Source organism: Rissa tridactyla, chromosome 11, assembly GCF_028500815.1.
Source record: "Rissa tridactyla isolate bRisTri1 chromosome 11, bRisTri1.patW.cur.20221130, whole genome shotgun sequence".
Lineage (NCBI taxonomy): Eukaryota > Metazoa > Chordata > Aves > Charadriiformes > Laridae > Rissa > Rissa tridactyla.
In genome coordinates this window covers 17,139,144-17,165,124 of record NC_071476.1, presented here as the reverse complement: position 1 = coordinate 17,165,124, position 25,981 = coordinate 17,139,144, and the positions used below count along the sequence as shown (strand labels likewise).

Below are 25,981 nucleotides of genomic sequence, written 5' to 3'. Positions count from 1 at the left end.
ATACATGTCGGTGGGAGATCTGGTGTCGTTGCTCAAGATATGGAAATGAAATCTGAGATAACCTCTGTTCTATAACATATTACAAAATGCGAGGTTGGAAGTACAGCATAGTGAAAGGAACACTATCCAGATGGCACCGCGGTGACAGGCTTTATATCAAAGACCAGCTTAGGTAAAATAAGAGCGGGCAAGAGAGGGCCTCTGAAAATCACTGATGCCTGTTACAGATGTAATGTAACTCTCTCTTTATGGGGAGAATATATTTGCATAAATTCATTGATCAATGATTTTGCGAATCCTGCAGTATTCCAGGCATGTCCCAGCAAATTGATGAACATTTCTATCAATCCTCAGTGCAGATGCCTAATTATATTACGTATTTAGAAAAGATGGATTTTTCCCCTCCTGGAGCATATGTAGTAGTTGAATGCTGTGCTCATTCTCCTTTCCTACTCCCATTAGGTCGGAGATCTTTTTCCCTATAAGAATAGCCTGGAGCCGTGCAGGCTGCAGAACTTATCTTGATAAGAACAGTGCCAGGTTAGAATTATGAGTTTCAAGAATCACTGGCCAATATGCTTTTTGAGGAAGCTCGCTTATATGGCTTGTGTAGCGTAAGCCCTTTATCGGTGCTGCAGTCACTGCTCCAAGAGAGACTCCAAAGTCAAAACTCTAGAGATTTCTGCAAACCTTCTCTCCCATGATATTAATTGTTTCATTTGCATGCTCTGCTCATCTTGTGACCTGCCCTCCCTCCCCTTTGACTAATACAGTTTCTTCGTCAGTAATATAAAAGATGTAGAACAAGCATTTTGACTGGTGAAAGTCAAATGAATGTGAACGACTTAATCCAGAGGACACTCAACTGTATATAATGCAGACGTACAGCTCGAGACCTTAACCAAAAGCTGAGCTGAAGACTATGATGAGAATAAAACTCCTCGCAGATAAAGTTGAGGAGATAACAGAGTTCTGAGGGCAAGTAACAAGTTCAAGGGAGATGAGTAGTCATTTTAGGCCATAATTTGCAATTCATTGTTTATATGACTCCCCAAAGCAGCTGGATGACAATACTACGGTAGCTGGATGTAATCCTGTCGGCATTAATAAGGCGTCTTAGCTGGGGGAGGAGGCTGCATGGCTGTGTGGCGCAGGTGTCCATGATATCAATATCAAATATACCAGGATGTCCTCAACCCTTTTGTGACACCGTTTGGGGTCCAAAACTAGTGGTGAATGCAGAAACTCTTGCTTGCTCTAGGGTCAGTCACCACAACAGCAAAAAAAATACAATTTCAAAAACTGGTTCAGAACAGATAATGGTTACCTTCTTTTTTTTTTTTCTGTGTGCAGTTAAAGGTATCGTTTGTGACCTATGGGGATATAAACGGTTTGTCTTTTTCAGAGGTTGCTTTTGTCCCTCTGCTGTGCTGGTAGAACAACATAGACAATGGCTCTGCGCAGTAGCCAGTCTTTATACAAGAGAGGACTCAAAAGCCTGGTTTCTCTGGAAAGAGAGAGCACGATTAATGATGGGAGCTCTGTACACCAGAATTGTTGGTCTGCCACTTCAAGCATTGTGTAGGGTATTTAACCTTACACTGTAGCTGCTGGGATCAGAGTGCTACGTATTACTTATTATTAGCATTATCCAATATTTTTAGCTGGGACAATAATATTGTATCTATAGTAAATTAGAAATCAAAACCGTAAGATGTAGAGTTATCTTGCAAGTGAAGGAGATAATTACATCTGCACCTGAAAAAATGCATAGGTAGACGCTTCTGATCTAAAAATCAAATAGTGTCTTTGTTTCCTGCTGTTCGCAAGGTTATGGATATAATGTAAGTATATATGTGTGTAATTATATATGATGAAAAGAGCATGTATGTTATGGTTACATCGGGGGAAAAAAAGATTTAAAACTTTAAAAAGAAAGGCATACGATTAGTGTAAATTAGACTTTCTTTACGTAGTGTACCCAGTTCTGTGTTTAAGAAAAAAATATTTAATAGCTGCATTAAGGGTTGAAGTATGAAACAATCTTAAAGTAATTTGAAGCCAAATAATAACCATTTCTATGTTAATTCAGTTCTCATAAATGAAGCAATTTCATGTTAACTGGTTTGATATTTTTGAAGTGGGAATTGCATTTCTTAAGTTTCTGATTTGGGGTGAATAATCCGAGTGCATTGTTTTAGTGTGTACGAGTCACGGATGGCCACGCTTAGGATATCTGCAGATCCTTAGAAACAAATTTTAAAACGCTGGAAGATTATCTAAAAGCCTTGTTGGGATATACCAGTGTTCTAGAGATACCTCAGAAAATAGCTTGGTCAGTTGAAAGTGCGTCAGATGAGGTGGCTACATGAAGCCATTGAAGGAAACAAGGAACAGTAGTACCATTAATTTTTAAAAATTGCACGCATCCCTCTTGTCTTCACAGTGCTAGGTGGCGTGAGATATCTGTGCTTTGCAAGTGCCAGACTCTGGCGGAGATTGGGATTTATTTGAGGGTAAAATAGAAGAGAACATTGTGAAAGACAGGTTGATGGCTGTGGTGAAGGGATGTAGGAGTTTATACTGACCAAGGCCTTTGTTCGCCAGATTGGTAATCTAGATTTGTTTTTGCATCTTTTGCTGTTAGAATCTTAGATTGTGTCTCTCCCCAAAATGGCTTTTGTGGGAGAAGGGTGGCTGGGAAAGCAAATCTCATTCATGGCTTTCGGCTTTGGTCTTGGCTACTGTGATCGATAAAATGCCGCAATGCAGCATCTCTGCGACGACGCCTGAAGGCCGCCAAGAAGCCCTCGTTGGTGCAAAAGGAGGTTGCGGGCTGGGCGGGCTCTGCAGAGGGGGGTAGCCCACTCCGTGAGCACCCAGCCTTCTTACTGGCTCCGCGGGCAATTTCAGTGATGTCTTAAAAGGGTTGGGTCCATTTTATCTGCAAGACACCCTGTCTTCGCGTCCACGGCTAGGGCGTTAGAAATCGGGTGAGGCACTTCAGCTGATACTTAGGCTGAAACAGTTAGGACAGACCATCCACAATGGCACTTATATTTTATTTTGTGTGCATGCAGATATTGCAGGGAAACAGCCATGCATGGAGAACAGTTGACTCCTGTTATGTAGCTGCTACTTGTGCTTGTAGAATATTCCTGAACAGATCATAAATGCTTCGAATTTTTTTCTGCGTATATTTTATTTCGCACTTTTTCACTCTGGACTGAACACAAATGAAACACTGTGAGTATTTGCTATTCAAATTGTTATGGTTTCTTAGCTGTATTGCATATGCGTGCATGAATGTAAGCAGGTATTGCTGCTTCTCGTGGGCAGGTGGTGTTTGGGAGGAGTTTAAAAATTGGAAAGATGGGAGTTTTTAAACATAGTGACCTTTTTCTTGTGTGATTTATGCAAGCGCTGTGTAATGTATTATTAAAAGAAAAATGCAATGTTTAATTCCTGATGGAAAGCAGGTCCTTTTCCAGCTTCACCAAGAAACACATAATTGCCCTTGTCTAGGAACTATGTGTTGTCTTTGTTCTTTCAAAACATTTCTTTCCTCTCTAAATGTAACTTTTCCTTACCAACTGTTCATACATGCAAGTCTAAATTCACAGAATGTGTATATCAAACTTTCCCTATTTCATTCACGTGGATTTTTATTAGCCTATAAGTTAGCCTTAATTTCCAGCATGTATGAGTTGCAGGTAGGGGCATCACATGCTGTTAGAATATAAAATTATTCCATAAATATGGTCTGCATCTCTTGCATTTTGGGGAGGCAATTTTGGCAGTAAAGGTGAAGTTCTCTCTTTAAAAGACTTGCTTCTTTTCCTTCCTCTGCTGTCAAAAGCTGAGAATTGCCTTTGTGGTTCCCTGCCGCACCGTGCCCACTGTCATGTTGCCGGAGCTGTGCCCTCTCCCAGTGGGAACGCCAATGGCCTTGGGAGTGAGGGACAGCTGAGACACCGGGCTCCTGAAATCAGGGGGGCTGCTCCGGCAAGAGGAATAAGGGGCGTTATTTTGCTGGCAGGACCTGGTACGTCTGCCATCGGAGGGAAATGGAAAGCAGGGGCTCTGGCAGCCCACTCTCCATGGATGCCAGTGGCCTGCCTCCTAAAACGCTTTTGTAAAACCTTTTGCACTGACACTGCTGCCAGTGCCATTTCTGTTTGTTGTCGTATTTACACTGGTCAAGCAGCTGTCTGCTGCATAGACAGGGTTTGCCAGCTTGTCCCTCCTTTGGTCCTAGCGGTCAGCGTGGGACTTGCAGGAATGCGCAGTCCCCCAGGCAGTGCCGCATTGCGGCAGATGATGAAGTGGCGGCAGGCTGGCACATCGACTGTCCCAAAGAGGTTGAATGTTGTCACATACCCCCTTACAATGGATGCAGAAGCCCATTTTTTGTTCCTTTCTCTAGCTGTGAAGAGACAACTAATTTCTGTCTACCACTTGGAATGGCTTTTCCGTTGCTGGGTGTGTTACACCAACAAGTATGAAAAGGGTATGTTCATTATTGTAGGGAAGTCTATCAAAATAGAGGCTTTCACCGTAAGGTTATAGCACTAAGGTTTCAATGTACTCAGGATGAGACAAATTAAAACATGGGTTTGAAGAATGATGCTGTTGCTTTCTGATCCAAATTTAATCAGTTTCTTTAGAATTTCTTTTGGTGGAGTCCTGTAAGGAAACCACAGCACTCAGCTGACTGAATGCTGAAACCTTTTACCTTGGAAATCTCCATCATTAAATGCCTTCAGCCTGAACAAATGGCAAAAGTTGCTTGCTCCTTTCAAATTATAGAGTTTGGATGGTGTTAGTTTGAATTGGATTATGTTTCTAAGACTGCTTTAGCTTCAGAAGGGATCTAAAGCGAAACAACTGTTCAGGCAGGAACATGAGAAACCGTTTTATTTTGCTGAAGTACTGATGCATCAGACTTAAGGTTTGTATGATCTGACTCCGTCTTGTTGATTCTTTTTCATCCTTTCCACAAATACATTCTGGTAGGCTTTCAGACCTCTGTACGCATCGAGAACCCAATCCAGTTTCCATTGATTTTGGCAGGAGTAGCACAGAATCCATAAACCACAGAACCTGACATGCATGCAGCTGAGTAACACCAACAGCCATATTTAGTAAGAGAGATCTCTGTATAACCTAAAAAATAATTTAAAAAGCATATCTACTTAACAGCTAATTGTATTAAAGTGATGTAATTCTATTATTAATTTGATTATATTAATTTATTGAACAAGAGATTTTCAAATGAATCTACAAAACAAAATTTAGGGGAGTTGAAACTGAATACAGCTATATTTTTGATTGTGGTGGCTCTTGTGAAAATCTGCACCTAAATAAATAGATTGCAGGGACTTAGATTCACTCCCTGCTGAAACCAGCAACAGGATTTGCACTGACTTCAGTGGACATTGGTCTGGGTATTACGGTAATTGGACTTGTTCACAGTGGTTCTAGGCAATAATATCAGCCCTGGAAACTGGGGGCCATAGAGAAACATCAGAACCACCCTGATGATGTAAAACATTTGTTCAATGTTTGCAGAAATTACTTTTGTTTCTCCGAGTCCAAATACTCACAGAAAATTATGCACGTAATTGGGATGTAGAGCCACAGCAGTCGATCCCAATACAGTGTACTGAAAAATGTGTAGCCTTTGGGCAAAGACCGGAGAAAATTTCTTGATTAAAAAAAAAAAAGTAAAGGCAGTGTATCTTGTGCTATTTTTGAGGTTAGAAAAATAACTTACTGGAGAATCCTTAATTTAAAAATAAAGCAGTGGCAGAATAATTTCAGCCTATGTTCTTTTGTCTTTGCGCCAATGCTTTTACAACTAAAATTTCCATTCATCCTGAACTGAATTTGTATTTTCTGTCTAGAATTAGAATGTCATGTAAAAGATTGAAAAGCTGATCAAAATTTCTCTAAAAAGCTTTTTCAACTCTCACCGAGCATAGACGTTAGAAAGAATTGGGGGGATGCAACTGGTACCTGTCTTTTGTACAGCTAATAGAGGTTCCTTTAGGGGAAGCAGTAAGACGTTTCAGGTAAGACCATGTGAATGACATTCTTGATTTAACATCTAACAAAGTCCACAACCTAAATGAATTGTGTATCCTCATTCTCTGTATAACCTTTATTATATTTTATTTTACCTTATCTTGGCTTAGCTCAGCTTATTGTATTCGATGATATTCTACTTTATCTTGTTTTAGCGTATTTTATTTACTTGCGTGTCGTGTAAGTAAGTATATTAGGGCGTAATGATATGTGTGTGCACATACAACATAAATGCAGGGCTAAAGAGAACGCTAGAAAGGTTTGAGCAGCAGTCACCAGACATAAGTCACCAGAATCCATAATTTTGCTCCCGCTTGTATACATATGACAATACAATCTTTGATGGTACAGGCCCGTATGATTTTTTTCTGGCCTCTTTTACCCATTTGCACTGATTCCTAGTCCCAGTCCCCAGTAGCTTACCCAACCATTTTCTTAGCTGTGGGCCCTGTCTTTCCCTCTCCTCTGCTCTTAGCCTCAGCTCCTGACCTCGCCAGTCCCACAGACTCCAGCCAAGGCACAGCCAGTTAATGCAGAGTTAATGCAGCAATTACAGGACTTAAGTTAATATGCCCTAAAATTATCACTATAGGCAAACGTAATCACCCTGGTTCTTGTCAGGTGACAAAACAGGCATTTTAAGCAAAGAATTTGTTATTATAATAACCCAGTTTCCCCAAAGCCTGATGTTTTGGAAAGTAATCTCACTCCTTCAAGGGGCAAAAAAAATCTGTCATAAACATCTGGCCTCTAGAATAAACTTAAATAGTTAAAATCTGACAGTTACATGCAAATTAAAATCAGTCTCAGAATGGGAAGAATCAGGCAATTGTAGCAGTAAACACTGCTGGCACTTTTGTGCGTAATCCCGTTCTAAGCTTATTTATTTTATTTTTTCCGACATTTCTAAAAAGAACATTTTCTTTCCTGTGTATCCTTGAGACTAGTCATATTTCTGATGTCAGCTTCCCAACTTAACGATGCTAGAGCCTCTCATGTTGCTGTGATGAGAAGAATGTGAACACATCAGCAAGACCAATGCTAGAACAGAAACCACAAATTGGCAACTAGTTATTTTTATTTATTTCAGTGGATTTTGTGTGTCACCTGGAGACTATTTAGAAAATTATTTGCCTGGGCTAACATTGTGTTTATAAATAGCACTCGTATAGTGCCAACTCATTTTAGAGTTGGGTACAAATATTGAGACAAAAACCCAGCTGTTATTGCTTTTGCTGCTAATTTGAGGTGTCAGATCAGAGCTGTGCTGCTGTATGTCAGTGAATAAAGCCCCTTGTGAGATCATTATGTTTTCTAACAGTTGAGAGTAATGGATTAATCAGTGCAGCATCAGTTGCTTTCATTATATGCCCACACGGTAGTTCTGGGCTTTAACTTAAACAGTCTGTGGGGAGCCCCAAGGATTGAGTACAAGAGGCACGCAGGAGTCACCAAAACTCTGAAGAGATCCAGTTGAGTTTTGGACCTTGCCTAATGAGCAAATCTTGGACGCCTTGAAAATCGAGGATGAGAACTGTGCTCGATGCTGAGGGATAGAGTGCCAAAGCCATTTTACTTTTTCATCAGAGGCCGCGAGAAGTAGTAAATATTTAATTTAATGCAAATTCCTTCTGACCTTTGTGAAAAATATCTCTTTACAGCTATTGATAATATAGCTCCTTTTACCCTACAATCTCAAAGTTAATTACAAACATTAATTATGGCAGTGTATAAAATTCAAGTCTTGGTTTTATTACTGAAAATAGATTTAGATTCACATTTTGTAATTGTCCCTGCTGTTAGTTATATTGCATGCTATGTAAGGGCTGGAAGGGGTCTGAAGTGGTCATCTCCCGTCCCACCCTACGGCAGGACCGTCCAGTCCGATGCCATTCCTACCAGGGATTTGTTTAGTCTTTTATTACAGACTTCAGCTGCTGATGGCTGCACACTCTGTAAAAGCTCTTTGTTGTATTTTTCTTGTTCTTATGGAAAGAAACATCTCCCCTATATCGAATCAGAATTCCTTTTTCTGTAATTTAAACCTGTTACTGTTTTGCTTAACTCTTGTTGAATACAAGGAACAGAGAATTTCTTTTCCTTTTGCAATGGCTTTTTATGTAGTTGGAGAGAGGTTTAAGAGTGATATGAATCTGCTAACAGATAGGTCTAAGGTTCTGTCACTGTTAGTGTTAAATTTTGCTGCTAATGCAGTCCCCACAAATTCACGTTTCATCTCTAGTATCTCAGACAGACCCCAAGATCCTCCTCTTTATGGGGATAAATACTGATGGAGACGTCTCATCTTGCATGGGTTCAACAGTTTCAGTCTGCATGTACACTGTGAAAAGATCCCTTCCCATATTTTTATCTACCGACACTCCACTCCCCCCTCAAAGCTCTGGGGTCTCAGAGAAGTTGTATTTCTGCCACCACCAGGGCCAGACCGTTGCGTTCCCTTCTGAGCCCCACTAGCAACTTGGACTGAGCTGCTCAACCTTCTTCTGCATCAGTTCACCCACTTCTGAACAGAAATAACATTATCAAGAAAACTTTTTACGTGAGAGGTTTCATTATGCTTGGAGATGCCTTGGTTAAGCCTTAATAAATTTTCCGGTCTCATTTTACTGGATGTATAGTTGCACTGGGAATAGGAAGCCTGGAAACCATGGCAGTTGTGGGAGAAGCAGTAATCAGGGAGTACAACAGTAATTCACTCTTGGGAATGTTACAAGGCTGCAGATGCACCATTTGTAGCTATCCATTGCATGCACGTAGATAATGATCTTGCATTAGGCCCAATTACATGGTGTTATGGACACACAACACGCGGATTACATACAGAGCCAACGAGCAGGCTGTGACAAAGCAGTGGTGTAATTGAAGGAGACAGAAGGAAATATTAGACTTGTTAGCGCTACCAGTGCTGCGGTGCCCGGTACGGCTGCTCCCTACCAGCCAGGCCCGTTTGCTCTTCTGCTTCCTTTCGAAGTCTCACTTTCAAAATACAGGTTTATCACAGAGTGAGGTAACTCGGCACCTTGTTCTTTCCCCAGTGTGTTTAGAGAGTTTTGAGTAGAAAAAGGAAATGGATATCGCTGTTCAACTTAGAGTGAAGCCCGTAGATGCATAGAAATATACGCTGCCAAGTGAGGACTGTCGTTTGCAGGATTCCTGCTCTCATGTTAGAAGCCTGTAAAGAATCTCAAGTGTCCAAACGTAAAAGGGCTTCAAAACCAGAAATAAGATGAACAAGCTGGTGCCTTTTCACATCTCTTTCTCCGTTTACCCACCAGTAAATGGGTCTGAATATTTCTTTCTAACTGAGAATTTTGCAACTGCTGCAATGTCCCATGATCAGCCAGATGTGACACAAAAGCAGCCCTGGCGTTTATCAAAAACCTGAATGGACAGAACAGCAGACCTATAGTAACTACAGTAGAGGCTTATTAAGGCTTGGGGATAAGTGTTAATCAAAAATTTAATCTACCATATAATTTCTCAATTTGATTAGCTGTTTGTGCTAATCAGCTGCAGAAATGGAATGCGAAAGAAAATCAGTCTCTGTTACCATCAAAAAACAAAGGATGTCTTCAGCCTTGCATGTTCGCCCCTTCCCCTTTCATTTTAATCCATTCCCATTGTAAACGAGAAACATCACTGTGGGTATTGTCCTGATGCATAGCTAGTTAATCCATGTGCATTATGAAAATGCCTTGTACTTAGAAAAAATGGACATTTGCATAGAGATTTTTCCTTTCACCAATGATAAAATAGGATACTATAGCTTTTTTTAAGCTGGGATATAGCAGGTGGTATTGTCATCAAACAGTGTTATGTGTTTAACAAAAAACCCAAGCCTCCTACATATTTTTCCACTTGAAATGTGACTGGAAAACATGAAGACAGTTACTGTTTAACAATGTACTTATTGAAGTACTAGTTGAAGAAATTAAATAGTTAATATTTCAGGTAATTTTGTTAAGTTGTTTTAACTTTTTCTGACATCGACAGAAGATCTTTTTGCTTCATGTCTAGTACTTAACTGGAACAGAGTGGGTAGATGTATTGAATGTATTATTATTTCAGATGAATAAATCACCAGTCATTCTGATAATCGTTATATGATCTTAATTATATCATTAATTGAATTCCAAGTAAGAGAAATAAAATCTCTGTGTACTCTGTAATTTACAGAATTGAGAGTGTTTGACTATTGATCTGACAGCCTGGGATTTCTGCTCTCTGAATTACTCCAAGGAACATGAGAGGATGCTTAGAGTTCCTGAGTTTTTAAAATAAAATACTTCTATTGTTAGTAGTGTTCAAAATTTAAATCCTTTCCTTTTTTTTACCAAAGTATTTTCCATAAAAGTTGTGTGATTTCTTCCAGCATTAGGAGTATAACTTTTTTCTGTCTGTCATCTACACATCCTCCTATTCAAGAGGGTGAAGGAAGGAGTAAATGCATAAATATTATTTTAAAAAACACACACATGACAGTCATTTCTACAGGTTAATGATTTTGATGTAATTACATTGAGTCTGGAATTAAAGACTCTTTGTCAGGGAACTACAGTGGTGTATGTGAATTTGGAGCAAGTCAGAAGAGAACAAATGCAACTACATGTAGTTAAATTTGCACAAGAAGTTTGAGGAAGGAGATAGGTAATTGTTTTCAAATCGTGACAGGATTGCAGAGTGAGCATTCTTTCCTTTAAAAACATCTGATTAGTAGGGGCTATAAATCAGCTTTATTCTTCAGAAGAAAGCAAGCAGCTCCATGCGTGCCTCTAACCAGCTTGGGCAACTGGCCGAGGAGTGAGTTAGTAGAGGGGTTCCTCTGGGGTTGTAAATTGAAGTCAATGGGACTGTGACAGTTCATACCGGTGGAGGATGTACCACCTCGAAGATTGCTGATCCCACGTTATGCGTCTTCCAAGTAGTCCTTGGAGGACCCTTAGGACTGCTGCAGTCTGCTTCTGCTTAGCTTGCAAGATCTGACAAGGATCACGGCCCAAGGTGGGAAGTTTGCTGGCATAAATAATATTGTCTATGACCTCAGTTTCCTGATTCAGCATTTTGGATGTGAATCGTTTACAGGGAGAGGACTTCTAAATGAGAGGACAGTGCTTTTTCAAGGGACAAGGGTATATTGGGTTCTGAAAGAGGTGGGAGGGATAAGGCTGGGGACAACCCGGCAGAATACAAGTTTTGCCTTCTGATGCCGGAGGAGTCAGAAGACTCTGGAAGTGTCATAGCTTCCTGGTGTTTGTGTATCTGTTTCTATGGATTTGAATCTTAGTTGGATGAAAATGAGACTGAGGCCTCGTAGCAGCTAGCAGACAACTGCGACAGAACTTAGTTTTTTCCCTTCATGTGTTAAAACTGCCACTGTATTGCGTGCTTACCCCTGTCAGGAGCATTCTCTTAAGAATCATTGCTGGGAAGGCTTCATGTGCATGACAGAAAGCTTTGCAGAATGCTTCTAGAGCACACCTCTACCTGAAAATGTCCCCATTCAAAAGCCAGAGTTCCTGCTGTGTGGGAGCTGCCTGCTCTGCACAACCAGAGCAGCAGGGTTAAATTCCTGCAGCTACAACTGGGCTGTAATGCAGACAGTTCACTGTCAATTAGTGCCCTTTGCAGTGTTTGGCCTTCTTTGTCCTGAAATAATTGCTGTTATCATAGATGTTTTATTGCCTTCATTATGGTTAACATTTAAATATCAATGAAATAGTATGCTACTAAGTCATCTGTGCAATAGCTATCTGCTAGAGTTATCCCTGAAATTTGTGTTTAAGGAGTGTATTAATTCAGCACTGACTTAGGATTCTTAGATGGAGGGCTATATGTTTGTTGATGAATTATGGGAAACCTTTGCTTATTAGGAGCAAAAACTGAGCCACTCTCATCTGATATTTTGTAAGCAGAATTACTGTGTGACTGGAATAATGCTCTTTCTGTTAAACAGAAATATTTTAAGAAATTTAAAAATATTTTTGAATCATCAAATCAGATGGTAAAGGCTGACCTTTCCATATCCAAATGAAGAATTGCACTGGGAGACGGGGATGTGTTCTCCACCCTCAGTCAGTGCAGAAGGAAGCTTGCTGTCACGTCCTCTTCTGCCTGAATCCAATCCTCGTCCTTCTGAAATCAATAGAAAGTCTCTTCTGTGGCTTCCATTGACTCCTGTAGTGCCATGTGCAATCTCTTCAGACATCAGCTCTGTACGTGACTTCACGTTTGTGAGATGACTTTACATGTGGCTTTTATTTATCAGTGTATACCTAAAATCCTCCAACCAAGTGCATAGCTCATTTTTATGTAACAGGCAACTGAGGCAAAGGGTGAATTATATTTTTATGTTTACAGATAAAAATGGTGGTACAATTAGAAATTCCATTTGTGAGCCCTGTTTGAACTTCCCAACAGGCACGTGCAAATGCAAATAGCAAATAAATATAAATATTGAGGGATGAGTATGTTGATGTAGATATGTATGCATCCTTGTTCCTTTTGTTCACTTTCTGAAATTGTATGTGCTCATTTTGGCAAATTTTACACAAAAGGCTTTGGTTTGCATCACTGGCTAAATAAGGTCATCAAGCAGTAGCAATTGTATGACAGAGATGTTCATTTTGCACTGTGCCACAGTGGGACATTTGTGGTGTCATCGTGACATTAGCAGGAATTCAAAGGCAGAGCTTTTCAGCCCTGCAGATGTACTCTGATGTTCACGATGTTCGCTTCCAGCGCCAAAGCCACAGTAAGGCAGTGGTATATGCAGATTGTGGTGCACAGCAGATGAAATGACATGGCTGATAGCTGTAAGAGTTTACTTTCAGGTTTACTTCTGAAGTTGACAGTATTTCCCTCTTCATCTTATCCAGTAAATTTATAACAGACTGCGTTTGAGTCTTTGCATATTAAGAAACTGAATACACAAACCTGTAATTTTATATACCCATTGATGCCAATACTTAGCTATGTGTTTCTTGTCCAATTTTTGTCAGCATCAAGTTTTCCAGAGGATCTGGAATGAATACTCTATACTATCCTATAAGCCATGGTGCACTAAGACCTACAGCTCTTATCGGCCTGGTGTGTGAACGTGTGTGACTTGACTGACACAGATCTCTGGCAACAGATCTCACATGCCAATTACAGATTTCCAAAACTTTGCTTTTACTGACATAACTCGCTCTGCTCATGGATTTGGAAAGGAAGGGTAATTTTGCTTTGTCGGTGCAGTTTGCTGTCGTGGGTATGTCAGCCCCCAAGCTGGCTCCGGATCAATAGTGCATCCATCTGGTGCAGGGCTGTGCTCAAATACCAGCTATGATCCGACTACGAAGATGTTCATGTTCCATCCTGCTGGGGTGCAGCCCAGCAGCAACACAAACGCGCTGCTGCCGGTGTCAGAGCTCGCTCACTGCAACCTCCTGGCTTTGCCCACATGCATATGTGCCTCCCTGTGTAAGAGAAAAACAGTCTTAATAGGGTATAATCTAATTTAGCTTTAATCTGCTGATGTTGTAGGTGGTGGTTTTGCCAAGGGATTTCTGGGCAGAATTATAAAAATGTTTTTAAATGGGCAGATGACCAAGAGGGCTAGTTAATGTCTGTAAAACTCTTCAAGAGCTTTTTATTAAATGTCCTATGCAAATACATAACATTGGAACAACTAAATCATTAAGGGAAGGGTAATGTGCCTCTAGGTTGCTTCAGCGGGTATTTTCTGCAACACATGCACAAACGCTCAGAAGCACTATCTTCCACCAAAGTGGTGCTGTGGTGTGCCATGCCGCTGTGTAAAGCAGAGGTCGCTCCGTGCTGTGGTCACCACACGTTTCAAATAGGCAGCTGCAGCGAGCAGCAAGACTGGCCACACTGGGACACGGACTCATCACCAGCCCCGTCAATTCTCATGACAAACTGGGCTACTCTATTTGCAGATTTGGTGCACTTGGAGCGTGGCAATTATGCCCTGTTGGAGTGCTTTCCATTTCCTGTGCCATCTTGATAAACTTTATAGCTTCTAATTTGCTAGAGAGTCGTTGATATAATTAGGAGCTACGTAAATGGGAACAGCACACTCAGCTGATGATAATCGAGTCAGTTCATTTTTCATAAGAAGCACTAAGGGGGTTCCTACCAGCAGCTGAGATCATTTTCTCTTTAAGTTCTGCTTTGATAGAGCAGCAGAGATCCTTACGTGCCTGGGTCAGGACATGTTTTATTACCGTCTGTTCCACTATCCATATATTTTTTCCTAAGGAAACCAAAGAAAGGGTACCCATCCGTCCATCTGTTTCCAGAAAGGCAGTTTGAGCTGTCTGTCCGCGTAAGCTGTTAGCAGGCCTGTGAGAGTCAGCAGCTCTTTTCCTGTGCGAGAGCGAGCACTTCAAGTGCAAAGCTTTCATACTGCCCTGTGTGAGTTTGGGGATCCTCCGCTCAAGTCGCATCAGGCTTTCAAGCAAAGTGGTGGCTTAACCAAAAAGTCTGGATCTGTTCCCATAGTTGATAAAAACTCATCTCCTGCACTTCTCGGTACTCAGGCATGGTAAATAATAACCTTCATCCATTCTTACGCAGCTCTTGGTTGCTTTGCCCTAACACTGTCTTCCATGATACATCCCAAGTTGTCTGAGGTACGGGTCAGCATGTCTTACTGCTTGCAGCCTGGCAGATGCATTACCGAGAGTTTTAGCAGCTTGCTTCTGTAAATAATGTGTTGGTGAAGAAATGTAAATAATTGATCAATCTATTATTCTCTTGTCTCTTTTTTTTTTTTTTCTCTCCTAACAGTACTCTCAACAATAACAACATCACCCGCATTCCTGTTACCAGTTTCAATCACATGCCAAAGATCAGGACTCTGTGAGTAATATTTTTAATAATAATAATAGTAGTAGTGTTTGGATATTTGTTTTCTTGTGATAATCTTATTTTAATCACTTCCTGGTGCGAACAGTTGCCCCTGCTCTGTCAAGGCAGAGGGTCGCTGCACAAGCCAGAGGCTGTGATGGCCATGGTGGGCAGGGCAGGGCCGGGCCTTGCCCCTGGGCCAGTCCCACAGGGACCACCCAGCAGTGGGGACCAGCTCCAACGGCCCCGTGGCAAGGTGGGTGGGCTGGGGCAGGGGCCGAGAGCCCCGGCCTGGGCTGGGGGAGCCCCAGAGCCCCCGGTGAGGCCGCGCAGGTTTGAGAAGACGGCCACCACCCACAGGGCCCTGACGATGAGTTCACTGGATTTACTCAGCATTAAGTAAGACTCAGTTTTAGTAAGAATTCGAATTTACCGGGAACTGAAACTGGAAATTCTTTTTCCATGGAAAAATCTATAATGTGAAAATGTGTTCCAAGCGGGAACATCAACAGAATTGTAAAAACTGCTCAGATGGACCAAATTATTTCAATTTGTTAATAACCTGTGTTTAAATCCTATTTCTTATTCTCAAATTGAGAATATTAATTTCTGAAACAAAAAAAAAATTAAAAAACTTGAAAAATCTTCTTTTCCAGATACTTTCTGAAACAAAATGTGACTGATTCTGATACATTTTTATAGAAGCTTCTTTTATGTGAAATCCATTTTTCTATAGCTGGGCACCATTCCACTGGAAAAGCTCTGATCAGCTTTAGTAGACCAAAATGCAAAGACTGGGAAGTTAAACCATGTGCATTTGTATAATTTAGCCATAGCCTACCAAAAGCCCATTTTCTTTAAATAAATTATTCCTTTAAATTCCTTTAGGGAATACAGAACTTCAGGAAGAATCATGTTTAAACACAGTCTCTGTTTTTTCCTCCAAAATATCAAACTCAAGCAAGAGATAATTTAGTTCTAAAAGCAAAGAAAGGGAAATAGTAGCCAGCCTGAAATTTTTCTATGCAACTGAAAAATTAAAATGCTTCATGGATGCTATATATGCACAATGTAAAATTGTATTAATAAGTTAACAGAACTGAAGAAAAATGGCTGTTACTTGTGTCGCTCTATGTAAGATAACCTCTGATTTAAATTTACATTCTTCATTAAATGGTGACATTCATAGATTTTTAATGTAAGTAATTAAACGGAGATTAGATGTTTGTCTTTTAGAAGAGAATGGATAAAGATGATGAAGGTAGAGTTAAGGTTCCTGGAGTTTTGCCTTGTCTCTTTCAGTCACGGTGGTCCAGAAAATTTGTCTGGCTTCCTCAGATTAGTCGGTCTTGTCTGTTACCAGAGCTCAGTGCCTTCTGCCATTTTCCTTTTAGTTTAATTTCGGAGATGGCTTTGTATATAGCTCCCTGGAGACTTAAACTGACTAATCCCCCTCTGCTGTAATTAAGGAAAAAAAAAAAAAGGAAAAAAAAAGGGGGGGGGGAAGGAAGTCATAAATAGGATTTATAAAGGGAAGCTTTTATATTGAATTCTGAGAGCCACATTTTATAGAACATGAATGCTGACCCACTCTAAAAGGATTTGCTGGAAATTTAATTTAGGCTCCATGGCTAAAAGGGCACCTTTGCAAACTTGCATTCGTATTCATTCACCTCATGTTCTGTAAAGGTAGTTTCATCAATATCAAGTGGCATGTTTCAGTCTCCAAGGGCTGCCAAATAACACGCAGTATTCTTCTTAGCAGTTCAACGTAGGGATTAAAAAAATTCTACACAGACAGGTGGAAATACAATAAAATGGTAAAGTTTTCTCGATTTCCTTCCATCTGTTTCAATGGAGGCAGAAAAGTCATCAAAATAGCAATTAATATAAGATAAATACAGGAATCGAGTAACATTTCATAATTTCTTCTGCTGCTCCTTCCTATTAAAAATTCTTCTTCTATCCTTGTCGTCTTAGCACTTTGCACAATTAATACTTTACTAATTATAATTATTAATAAAATAAGTTTGCATAGCTACATATTACTCAATATTTTCTGAATTTCTTCTGTTCAGAATTTAGGCTAATACTGTTTTGATTTAACCGAGTTTTGTGCAAATGGATAGTAATACCCTAATAACTAACACACCCAAGCATGTGGAAAACTGATCAGTTTTTGTTCACCTATGTAAAATATTTATATAAAGATATTATTTGGGGAGAAATGTTAATACTCTCCCTGGTTTCCTTAGCTTTATTTCACTTGACAATCTTTTCTCCTGCATTAATATACACCCTCAATGAACAGTTTGCACGAAAGGAGAAAGCTCTCTGAAGTACAATGGCTGAATAAGATCTACTATTTCATCTCTTGGGTTTTGATGCAAATTCAGTCCAAACGCATGACGAATGATGTTCATTAGTTTGGTGACTCTACCATTTTCTTAAAAAATGTTCATCAGTTTGTACACCTTCTCAAATAGCTTCACACTTAGATGTGCTTTTTTTTTAAGAAGCTCTTGTAGGGAATCCCTGGTCTGAGAGTTGCTTAAGTAGGGAGAAGCCCTTTTTCCCATCCAGCTGAGGCCCAGTGCGGTGTGGATGGTGTTTGTCCTCTCTGTCTCTCTTACATACTGGTGAGATCCATTAGCAGGACATTTGGGGCTTCCTTGCGCTGCAGCTGCATCTGCTGTGATAGTTCTGGGGATAAATAGCTTTTTCTTCATGGCTCTCAAAACAATCTGCTCATTTAAGAAGAACAGAGAAGGAAAAATAAAGAGTATTTTCAACTTGAATGTAGAAATTAAAAAAGAGAGAGAAATGTGCTAGTAAGATTTGAAGTACTTGAAGAATTCTTTAAAAATACCAGCTCTTCTGTGGTGACCTTTTTTATTTAACTGTATTTTCTGTTGCTAAGTTTCATTGATCTTTTAACCTTGATTGGAAGTGACAGGAATTAGTTTTTATTGATTTGCTTTCCTTTGCTTGAAACAGCTTTATTTATGTTAAAGCATGTCCCCCATACCTGTTTGCTTAATGGTAAGTGGCCTGTTCTCTGCACGCGTGAGTGACTGCTGAGATAGGTAATTGCATAATTTGTTTTAATTTTTTTATTTAAGGGTAAACTGAAAATGTACCAAATCACTTCAGCTTTTCACGTTCACAGGGAAATGCTTTTGAAGTACTGTGAAAAGTCTTTTTGTGGCTGTATTCATTACTGTAATTATCAAAAATATATTCTAATAGGCTGCTTTGCTAAGCTTGATAGGCTCTCCAAATGGTCTCCTCTCAAAAGCAAACTGTTAGAATATCTGCGCAAAAAACTTGAACAAGTGACAAGGTAGGGCTCTGCTGAAGCAGGCGAGCTGGCGAAGAGGTGACACTTTGCACTACTAAAATGGGAAAACCCAGAAACCAGCTATATAAATTTAGTGAGGGGAAAAATGACAACTCACAGAACTGGAAAGCTGCCCCTTTTTGTGAAATTAAAATGCGGTTTTATTACTCCTGCCTACCTCCATATGGGGATGCAGGGAATGGCATGGGATGACCTCTGATTTGGTTCCTGAAGGAAGATGATTCTGAGTATCCTTGTTGACTGCTGTGGTGGGAAGGGATTATATTTTAAAGGATTTAAATTAAATGCTTACTCTCTAAGTTAGGACAAAGTCTTACTTAGGATGATTTCTGGCTAGACTATATTTATTTTCTTTTCTTTGTAAATGTATTTATTTGTTCTTTCAATCAACAGAAAGTGTTCCAGACAGATTAATGGTTCATAATAACAAAACATTTCACTAGAAATTTAACTTACTGCAGTGTCAATTAAATAGCTTCATAATCCCTAGACACAGGGTCTTCTAGCCATCCTTCGAAAACAATTACGTTTTACAGTGCTTCCAGGAGACAAGCGTCTTCGTCTCTACAGGACAAACCCTCAGTTCCAAATTTGTGGTCTTTTCCTGTGACTGCCCACCCCAGGCATCCAAACCTGGGGACTGTCAGCCCAGGCGCCACTGCTGCCCTGCCCGATGCCCTGCCGTATGAACATCTCACAGATAGACAGTTAATTTCTTCAGTAGATGGACAAGGATGAATCCGGTGCACACCAGTTGTGTGCGGTTTTTTAAATGTAATGCCTGTAATATTAGTGAATAATGCTTTGTCTAACTGTTTCTGACAGGATTTTCAGTCTGTTTTATCATTTCAGCTTTGGTATAACACTGCAAATATATGACTCATTACAAGGAATGAAATAATTAATGTCCTGGGCTTTTGTTTTGACCTAAAGTTTGGTAGCTGTTAAAATTACCAGATTCACTCCCTGAACACATCATCATCTTGCAGACTTGCCCCAGCAATGTGGTAATGCTTCTGCAGGTCTCTAGTGCCAGGCATGGAGCAGGCTGGGAAGGGAGCTGTGCGGCTAGATCTTCCATTCCAAAGAACAGCCCCAGCATTGCGGTGTGGCATGACCCTGTCATGGTCCCCTTCTTTGTCATGAGTTGAAAATTCCAGTCTAGAACCTGCATACTTGCGTTAGATTGCCACAGTAAAAAGGGTGTTGACGAATTTATACCGGCAGCACAGGAATGTACAAGGTATCAATAGCCTCTGGTGGGGGGGGTTATTTCATTCATGCAGTTATTTCTGATATGAAATCACAGCCAAAGTGATTACTTGGAGGAGTCGTAAATTCTGTATGTTCTTTTCTCTAGAATGGCCAGCTCATGATTACCTGTAGGCATGTAATTATTTAACTTAATTCTTCCAAGACAATATAAATAATAGCACTAATTTATACGTGGACGTTTGTATATTATATGGCAATGAATGTAGACAGCCAAGACCTGACTCAGCTGTAGCCAATAACCTGCAATGGTCCTACTTAAATTGTAGTGAAGAGCCAGACAGACTTGTGCTTAATTGCTCTGGTTTGTGTCTTCTGTTAAAAAAACCTACTGATAACTTTAGGGCTGTTTGGTCTTTTGCAGGCGGCTTCACTCCAACTTCCTGCACTGCGACTGCCACCTGGCCTGGCTGTCTGACTGGCTGCGGCAGCGGCGCACCATCGGGCAGTTCACCTTCTGCTTGGCACCTGTAAACCTGCGGGGTTTTCTTGTGGCGGAGGTTCAGAAGAAGGACTTTGTCTGCTCTGGTAATGATGCCAATTACTCATTTATCTATCAGCCGATGGTTTTATATTGATATTCACATAAAAACAGTGAGTGGAAAATTATGATGTTGTGTTTCTGTAGCAGTCCTGTTTGGTTTTATCGTTGTTAAACTGTATGGGAGTAGATCAAATTGTTAATTTTTCCAGTTTTATAAGAATTATTGGATTCCAGTTAACATTTCAGTTCTCAAATTACTTTTTTCTAGTTTAGCGTTGCCAATGATATCAACATAAGAAGTCAGTTAAGTGTGGATAATTTGGTATTTCTCAAGGGAAGAGCTCTACAGCTGACTGGAATACGAAAGAAAGGAAATAGAAGATGCTAATAGGAGTCTGTTGGGAAGTGATTGGACTGTAGAACAGGACGAGCAGATTTTATCCCAAGGGCTGAAACAGGATTCTTAGGGCGCCAATGCACTTCACAGTTCTACAAGTTTCCACACTGGTAAATGAGGCGGCTGATATACGGCCAACTCACAAACCATGTGTCTATACACTGGGCCTATTCATCACGTCCCTGGAACTGCACTTGGCTCTTTTGTGATAAAAATGCATTTTCTTAAAAGAAGAAGAAAAAGAAAGAAAAAAAAAAAGAGACAGAGAAAAATAGAAAAATCAGAAAAAGAAATCTCTGAATTTGGATGAAAGAGAGAGATCTGGCAGAGGAGAGGCATGGCAGTGCATGTGCTCTGAAAAAAAAAAGGGAGATACCAGACACAAGTTTGGAAATAGTTTTGCAGGCCAAATGGTAAGTAACACGGGGAGCTTGTTACGAAGTGGATGTGAGTCCTAATCTTGATAGACGGAGTCTTGCGGCATTGTGTTCTTTATCTCTCACAGCCTGTGAGCCCTAAAGCATTATTCTCTTGGTATATGTGTTGACTGATGGAAATACAGTTCAAGTGCTTGTGCTGGAAATGTTTTTAGGAATGCCTTTTTTCTGTAGTTCCACTTACATGTGACAAAGAAAGAGAGAAACAGTTGTACTTAGAGAAGAAGGGTTTGATCCCCTTAACGGTATCATGGATGGTAAATTAATGCCCAGCCCTGGAGGTGTGCAGGAAGTGTTATGGGCACAAGGAAAATAAAATTGTGTACCAGTGATTTTTGTGACATGATTTTCAAGAGAGCTGAGCAGCTTCTACACAGTTGCGGAGATTTGAAAATGCCCAGAATATCTGATAAATTACATTAGAAGTTTAACTAAAAGAAAAGCTTATAAATTTAACAGTCTTGGGAGAGGAAAGATAAAAGAAATGGATAAATGAATTAAGCTATTAGTAGAATCTAATTTTACCAAAGATGTAACCACAGCATTTCTTTCTTATGAAATGAAGTTTCAGATGGTGCATGAGTTCAGCTATTTGGATTTATGTGAAGTGAAGGAAAAAGAGTTGATCAGATCAGGAGAGGAGATAATAATCCCTGAATGAGAAATGTAACATGGACAGAACTCATCTAAGCTGAGTTTTCTGTGCAGACTGTGACTTCCAAAAGAGAAAAGGTTTTTAACAGTTGCATGTTGGACCAAGAACATATAAGAGAACTCTCAAGCTTGGCCTGCTTTTTATTAAAACATAAATTAATGAAAATGAAAAGAAAGAAGCTTCCAGTGAGACAGTCCATCAACTGTATCCCCTAGCCCTCATTTGTGAAATGAAATATAGTCAAAAAGAAATGCATTGGAAGAGCTCATTTTAGTGGAGGATTTGGTAGAGAACTTGGCTTAGTACGTGCTAGTTCCACAAAAACCTACGTGGACGGCTAGTTTGAAGGGGATATATAGCTTCCCTGCTCCTTATTACAGTTCTTATTCCTGATTTTACAGCGTAATTTGTTCGTGATTGACTATGAAGTCAAACTAGGACAGGAGGTGAATAGTGAACTGAACTGGTCTCTCTGCAGAGGAATTTTATACAATTTAAGCTTATGTGAATCACTGTAACTAGCCTCAAGCTGGCAGTGAAAGCTGCCTTTGCATTGCAGTTATGAAGAGCTGAAATACAATGTAGTGAACTACTCTGTTTAAGTATAGGCTCAGCATTTCAAGCACTTGTGTTTTTATGGCAGTGGGAATATCACCACAGCAAAAGAAAACCCAGCTTTTCCTCCACTGTAAAATGGGCTTCATCAGAGCACTCCAGTTCAAAACCTGTGCTGTTGCATGCTTCAAACCAGGAAGAGAAGAATCAAATAATTTGGGGAAATAAGAAAAAACATCCTTAAAAAACTGACTTCTGGTTATTCTTGAAAGCCTATACAAAAATAGTTTTGTTTATAATTTTATAACAAATGTTTCTTGGGAAGCACATTTAGAATGCTACATACCAAGGAGTAGCATAAGTTGGAGAAGAAAAAGTGAAACACTGGTAGAGAAGTGCCATAACTGGAACGCAAATTGCTTGATTCCTTCTGGACACTATGCCACCAGTCCTGTACAGTGATGTTCATAAGCATTAGGTGCAAAGTCTCTCAAGATAATGTTGCTAAAGTCAGAGTTATGTGCAGATATATCTGTGTAAGAGTCATACCTGTGTAAACTGAGAATCAGTGTTTCAAAAATGTTGTTCAGCTTGTGCACATAAATTATAAACATGCTGGTTCAGACGGCACAAGTAGGCAAATTGTGAGCTGTGGAAAAGCTATTCCAGGTTTCACTTGCTCACGCCCATGAGCGTTTGGCTCAGAACTGTAGGTAAATGTGTAGGATTAAATAGTGTGCAGTTGCCTGGAGAAAGGTTTGCAAATATGTCTAATTGGATTTGTGTTACTGAGGAGGCAGGGGAGAGGTCATTAACAGAACTGAGCAGGGTTGGGACTAGATGGACCCTCGCTACCGGGGGAGAGGGCTGAGTGCTGCTGGCAGTCCTGTCACCCACCAGAGCCTTCTGGCTGGATTCTTCAGCAAGCTGTCCCCTCCTCGTAGGAGAGTCTCTCCTCCAGAGCCACCCCTGACAGAGCAGCCTTCCTGGGCCTTTGCCTTAGAGCCATCTGCTCGCAAAGAAATCTCCAAGCAGTGTCTTTCTCCTGCACAGCCCCTTATTGAGCTCTGGGATGTGTTTGCTGAGACAGTCTCCTACAAGACGGTATGTTGTAGAGGGGAAATTGTGGCACCAGTTGATGTGCTGCACATGGCATGATGTATTTCTCCACTCTCTCCACCGTAACCTTGCACTTCACTGCCACATTGCTGCGACAAGAGAAACAGTACACTAGGCAAAGACGTAATGTCAGCTGAAATACTACCCGCACTCTGGTTCTTGGGAACTGTTTATTTTCCTATTCCCTTAGCTAGCAGAGAAGCATCTGGGGATGCTGGCTTATGCTCGGTACCTCTTAGAGCCTTCCAGTCTTTGCTTGGATCAAACCCAGCTTCCTTCCCTTGTTCAGATGTGTCACTGTTGAACTGGCTTCTCTTTTTCTAACTCTCTCTCTGAAACACACGCTCTCTTTCTGCCTATTTTTCTGTCTCGTGTCCTCCTCTGACCTCCTTAGGATAGTAAATTTATTTCATTTTCCTCTCATATCAGTTTTATTATGGCTCTTTGATTTTTCTTCTACTTGCTCTTTACTTATTGAAGTTGAAATTAATCTACATATTGATCAGCTAAGTCAAGTCATAATGTGTTTTCTCACCTGCATTAGTGTGGTCGTAAAGCTTTGTAAACTGAAGCAGTGGGTTCATGAAGTTACACCATCAGGAGCACCTTGGTCTTTTCAGAGCGCTGGGTAGGACCCCCTGAGTGACCCCATTTGGATTTTTTTACAATGATGAATCATTCTGTTTTTCCTAAGTATATACACGAGAAAATAAATATGCATCTGAACTGCATATCTAAGAATAAAGCAGATGCATTCAGGAGCACTGTATCTCATACTGGGATGTGTAGCACACTTCAGCCACTGCTGTCCTCAGCTGGCTGCTGTCAGAACAGTCAAATGTCACCAGTTCTCAACTGGTTGCTTGCGGAGGAGACTGGTAGATAAGCGGTTTCAGTGGGTTGTGGGAGGAATTTGATTTTTTTCCACTGTAATGTTGCTGATGATTCTGAGGCAGTATGTTAGATTTGGTGGTGACCCTGAAGATGCAGGTTGATACAGAATTATTATAGTTTTGGCCAGTAGCTTGAGGTATTTTAGACTGGGCAGTGTTTACAATGGAGTATGAAGATTGGATGCGATTTCTTAGGGTAGATCAGCAATTGTTATTTCTAAAAGTTCATGAATTCATGCTTTTCTCAAGTAAGAAGCACCAGATTCTAAAATCTTCATGTTAAATTGGAGCTGATGTCTTGCAATAAGAAATTCAACAAAGTTTAAGTGTAAAATATGTGATTTTTAAGTACTTTTCTAAGATACTTTAATAATGAAACAAGCATCATACAGAAGGAAGTTGGATCCATATGTCATTCTCTTTTTCATTAGAAACCATTTTCTCTGATTCTTGGTCCTTAGTTCCCATTCAGAGGATCTACAAGAACCTGAAGAAAATCAGGAGGCGTAATTTGGATGAAATAAGTTAAAATTCAGTCTGAAACTGATGCAAGAGAGAAATCATTATCAGAGCCAACCATCTAGTGATTTCTGGCTAAATAAACTGATATTGATTTTAAGAAAGTAACGGATTGATCCAAATCTTGGTTGAAGATGTAGAGTTTCTGGTTCATACAGTGAGACTGCAACTGAGTTATAATAAAGAGGAAAATATGTTAGCCTCCTGCTGCTTAATGCAGACTGGAACCCCTAATGAGGAAGCAGATTTATTTGTTTAGGTGAGTTCTAACAGTCTTAAAACATAGCTGTTACTCTCTGGCCCAGACCACAAAACTCAGTAGATTGTCTTGTTCCATTTTTGTTCTAATAACTTCATAGCATATTTTTGAGGAGAGAACCAACAATGAGTAACTAATAAAATCGCACTCCTCAAGCTTAGTATCTTAATGAGAACATTCAGAAGATGCCAAAGGGCAAGCGTGTGGGGAGAGGAACTCCCCCCATCTGCTCCTGTTTAAAAGACTGTGCAATAGTATATCTGCGTAACTAGCAGCAGGTCTGCTCCTTACAACGTGGGACGTGGAGGTACTGCCAGCACGGAAGATTGGTGCTCCCTGGAAACTAAAGAGGGGGGAGGACAGCTTGCTAAAGATGCAGATTTTGCTGGTGCTGGGCAGTAGCAATGGCTCCTGAGGGAGCAGAGTGGTTTCTCTCCACGCAGCCCATCCCAGTCCATGAAGACAAGGGCTGCTGTTGGCCCTTTGTTTTGCTGGTCCCAGGGAGCTGGATAACAAACAGGGGAGGAGAGGGCCTTTTGCTCTGTGTGCGTACGTGTGAATAATTGCTTTTTGCCATGCAGGACACCTTCATTGTACAGCTGTGAGTCATATTAGACAAATAACATCTTTTTTTTCTCACTGTTAAGTTGGTTCATGCTTTTTGTGACCATCAACAGACCCAATAAGTGTTCTTACAATGGAGTCTTTGCAGGGCTTTCAGCGTTGTATGTCTTTTAAAGCCTTTTGATAAAAATCATGCTTTAAATTTGGTCCTAAAAAATTTTTGTGGAACTCTTAGAATTTTTACCTCCTGTAATAATTTGCTACCACAAACTAACGTTCACATCTAGTCTAAAGAAACATTTCAATACTGCACATTTGTTAGCTGCTCCTCAAATGAAATCCTGTAGGCGGTTTGGAAGGATGCTAATTGCTGTTTGATTATCAGAAATTGTTTGTTTTCTGTTTCCATTATTTTTCTTATTACAAATTTAAGTTTACTCTAGCACTAGCAGTTATGTTTTTTCATAATGTAAGAATCTCCTTCTTGAATTGCTTGGTATGTAAG

The 25,981-nt window shown here is 40.3% G+C and overlaps 1 protein-coding gene across 3 annotated transcripts in view; it reads left to right on the top strand.

The window, feature by feature from the left end:
• Positions 1-25,981, top strand: part of SLIT3 (slit guidance ligand 3) — a 519,652-nt gene that overhangs the window by 301,893 nt on the left and 191,778 nt on the right. For all 3 annotated transcript variants that reach the window (XM_054216868.1, XM_054216870.1, XM_054216869.1), the window contains 2 exons: positions 14,902-14,973; positions 19,959-20,122. In XM_054216868.1, the coding sequence (XP_054072843.1) occupies positions 14,902-14,973; positions 19,959-20,122 (236 nt within the window). The remainder of the gene's footprint in view (positions 1-14,901; positions 14,974-19,958; positions 20,123-25,981) is intronic.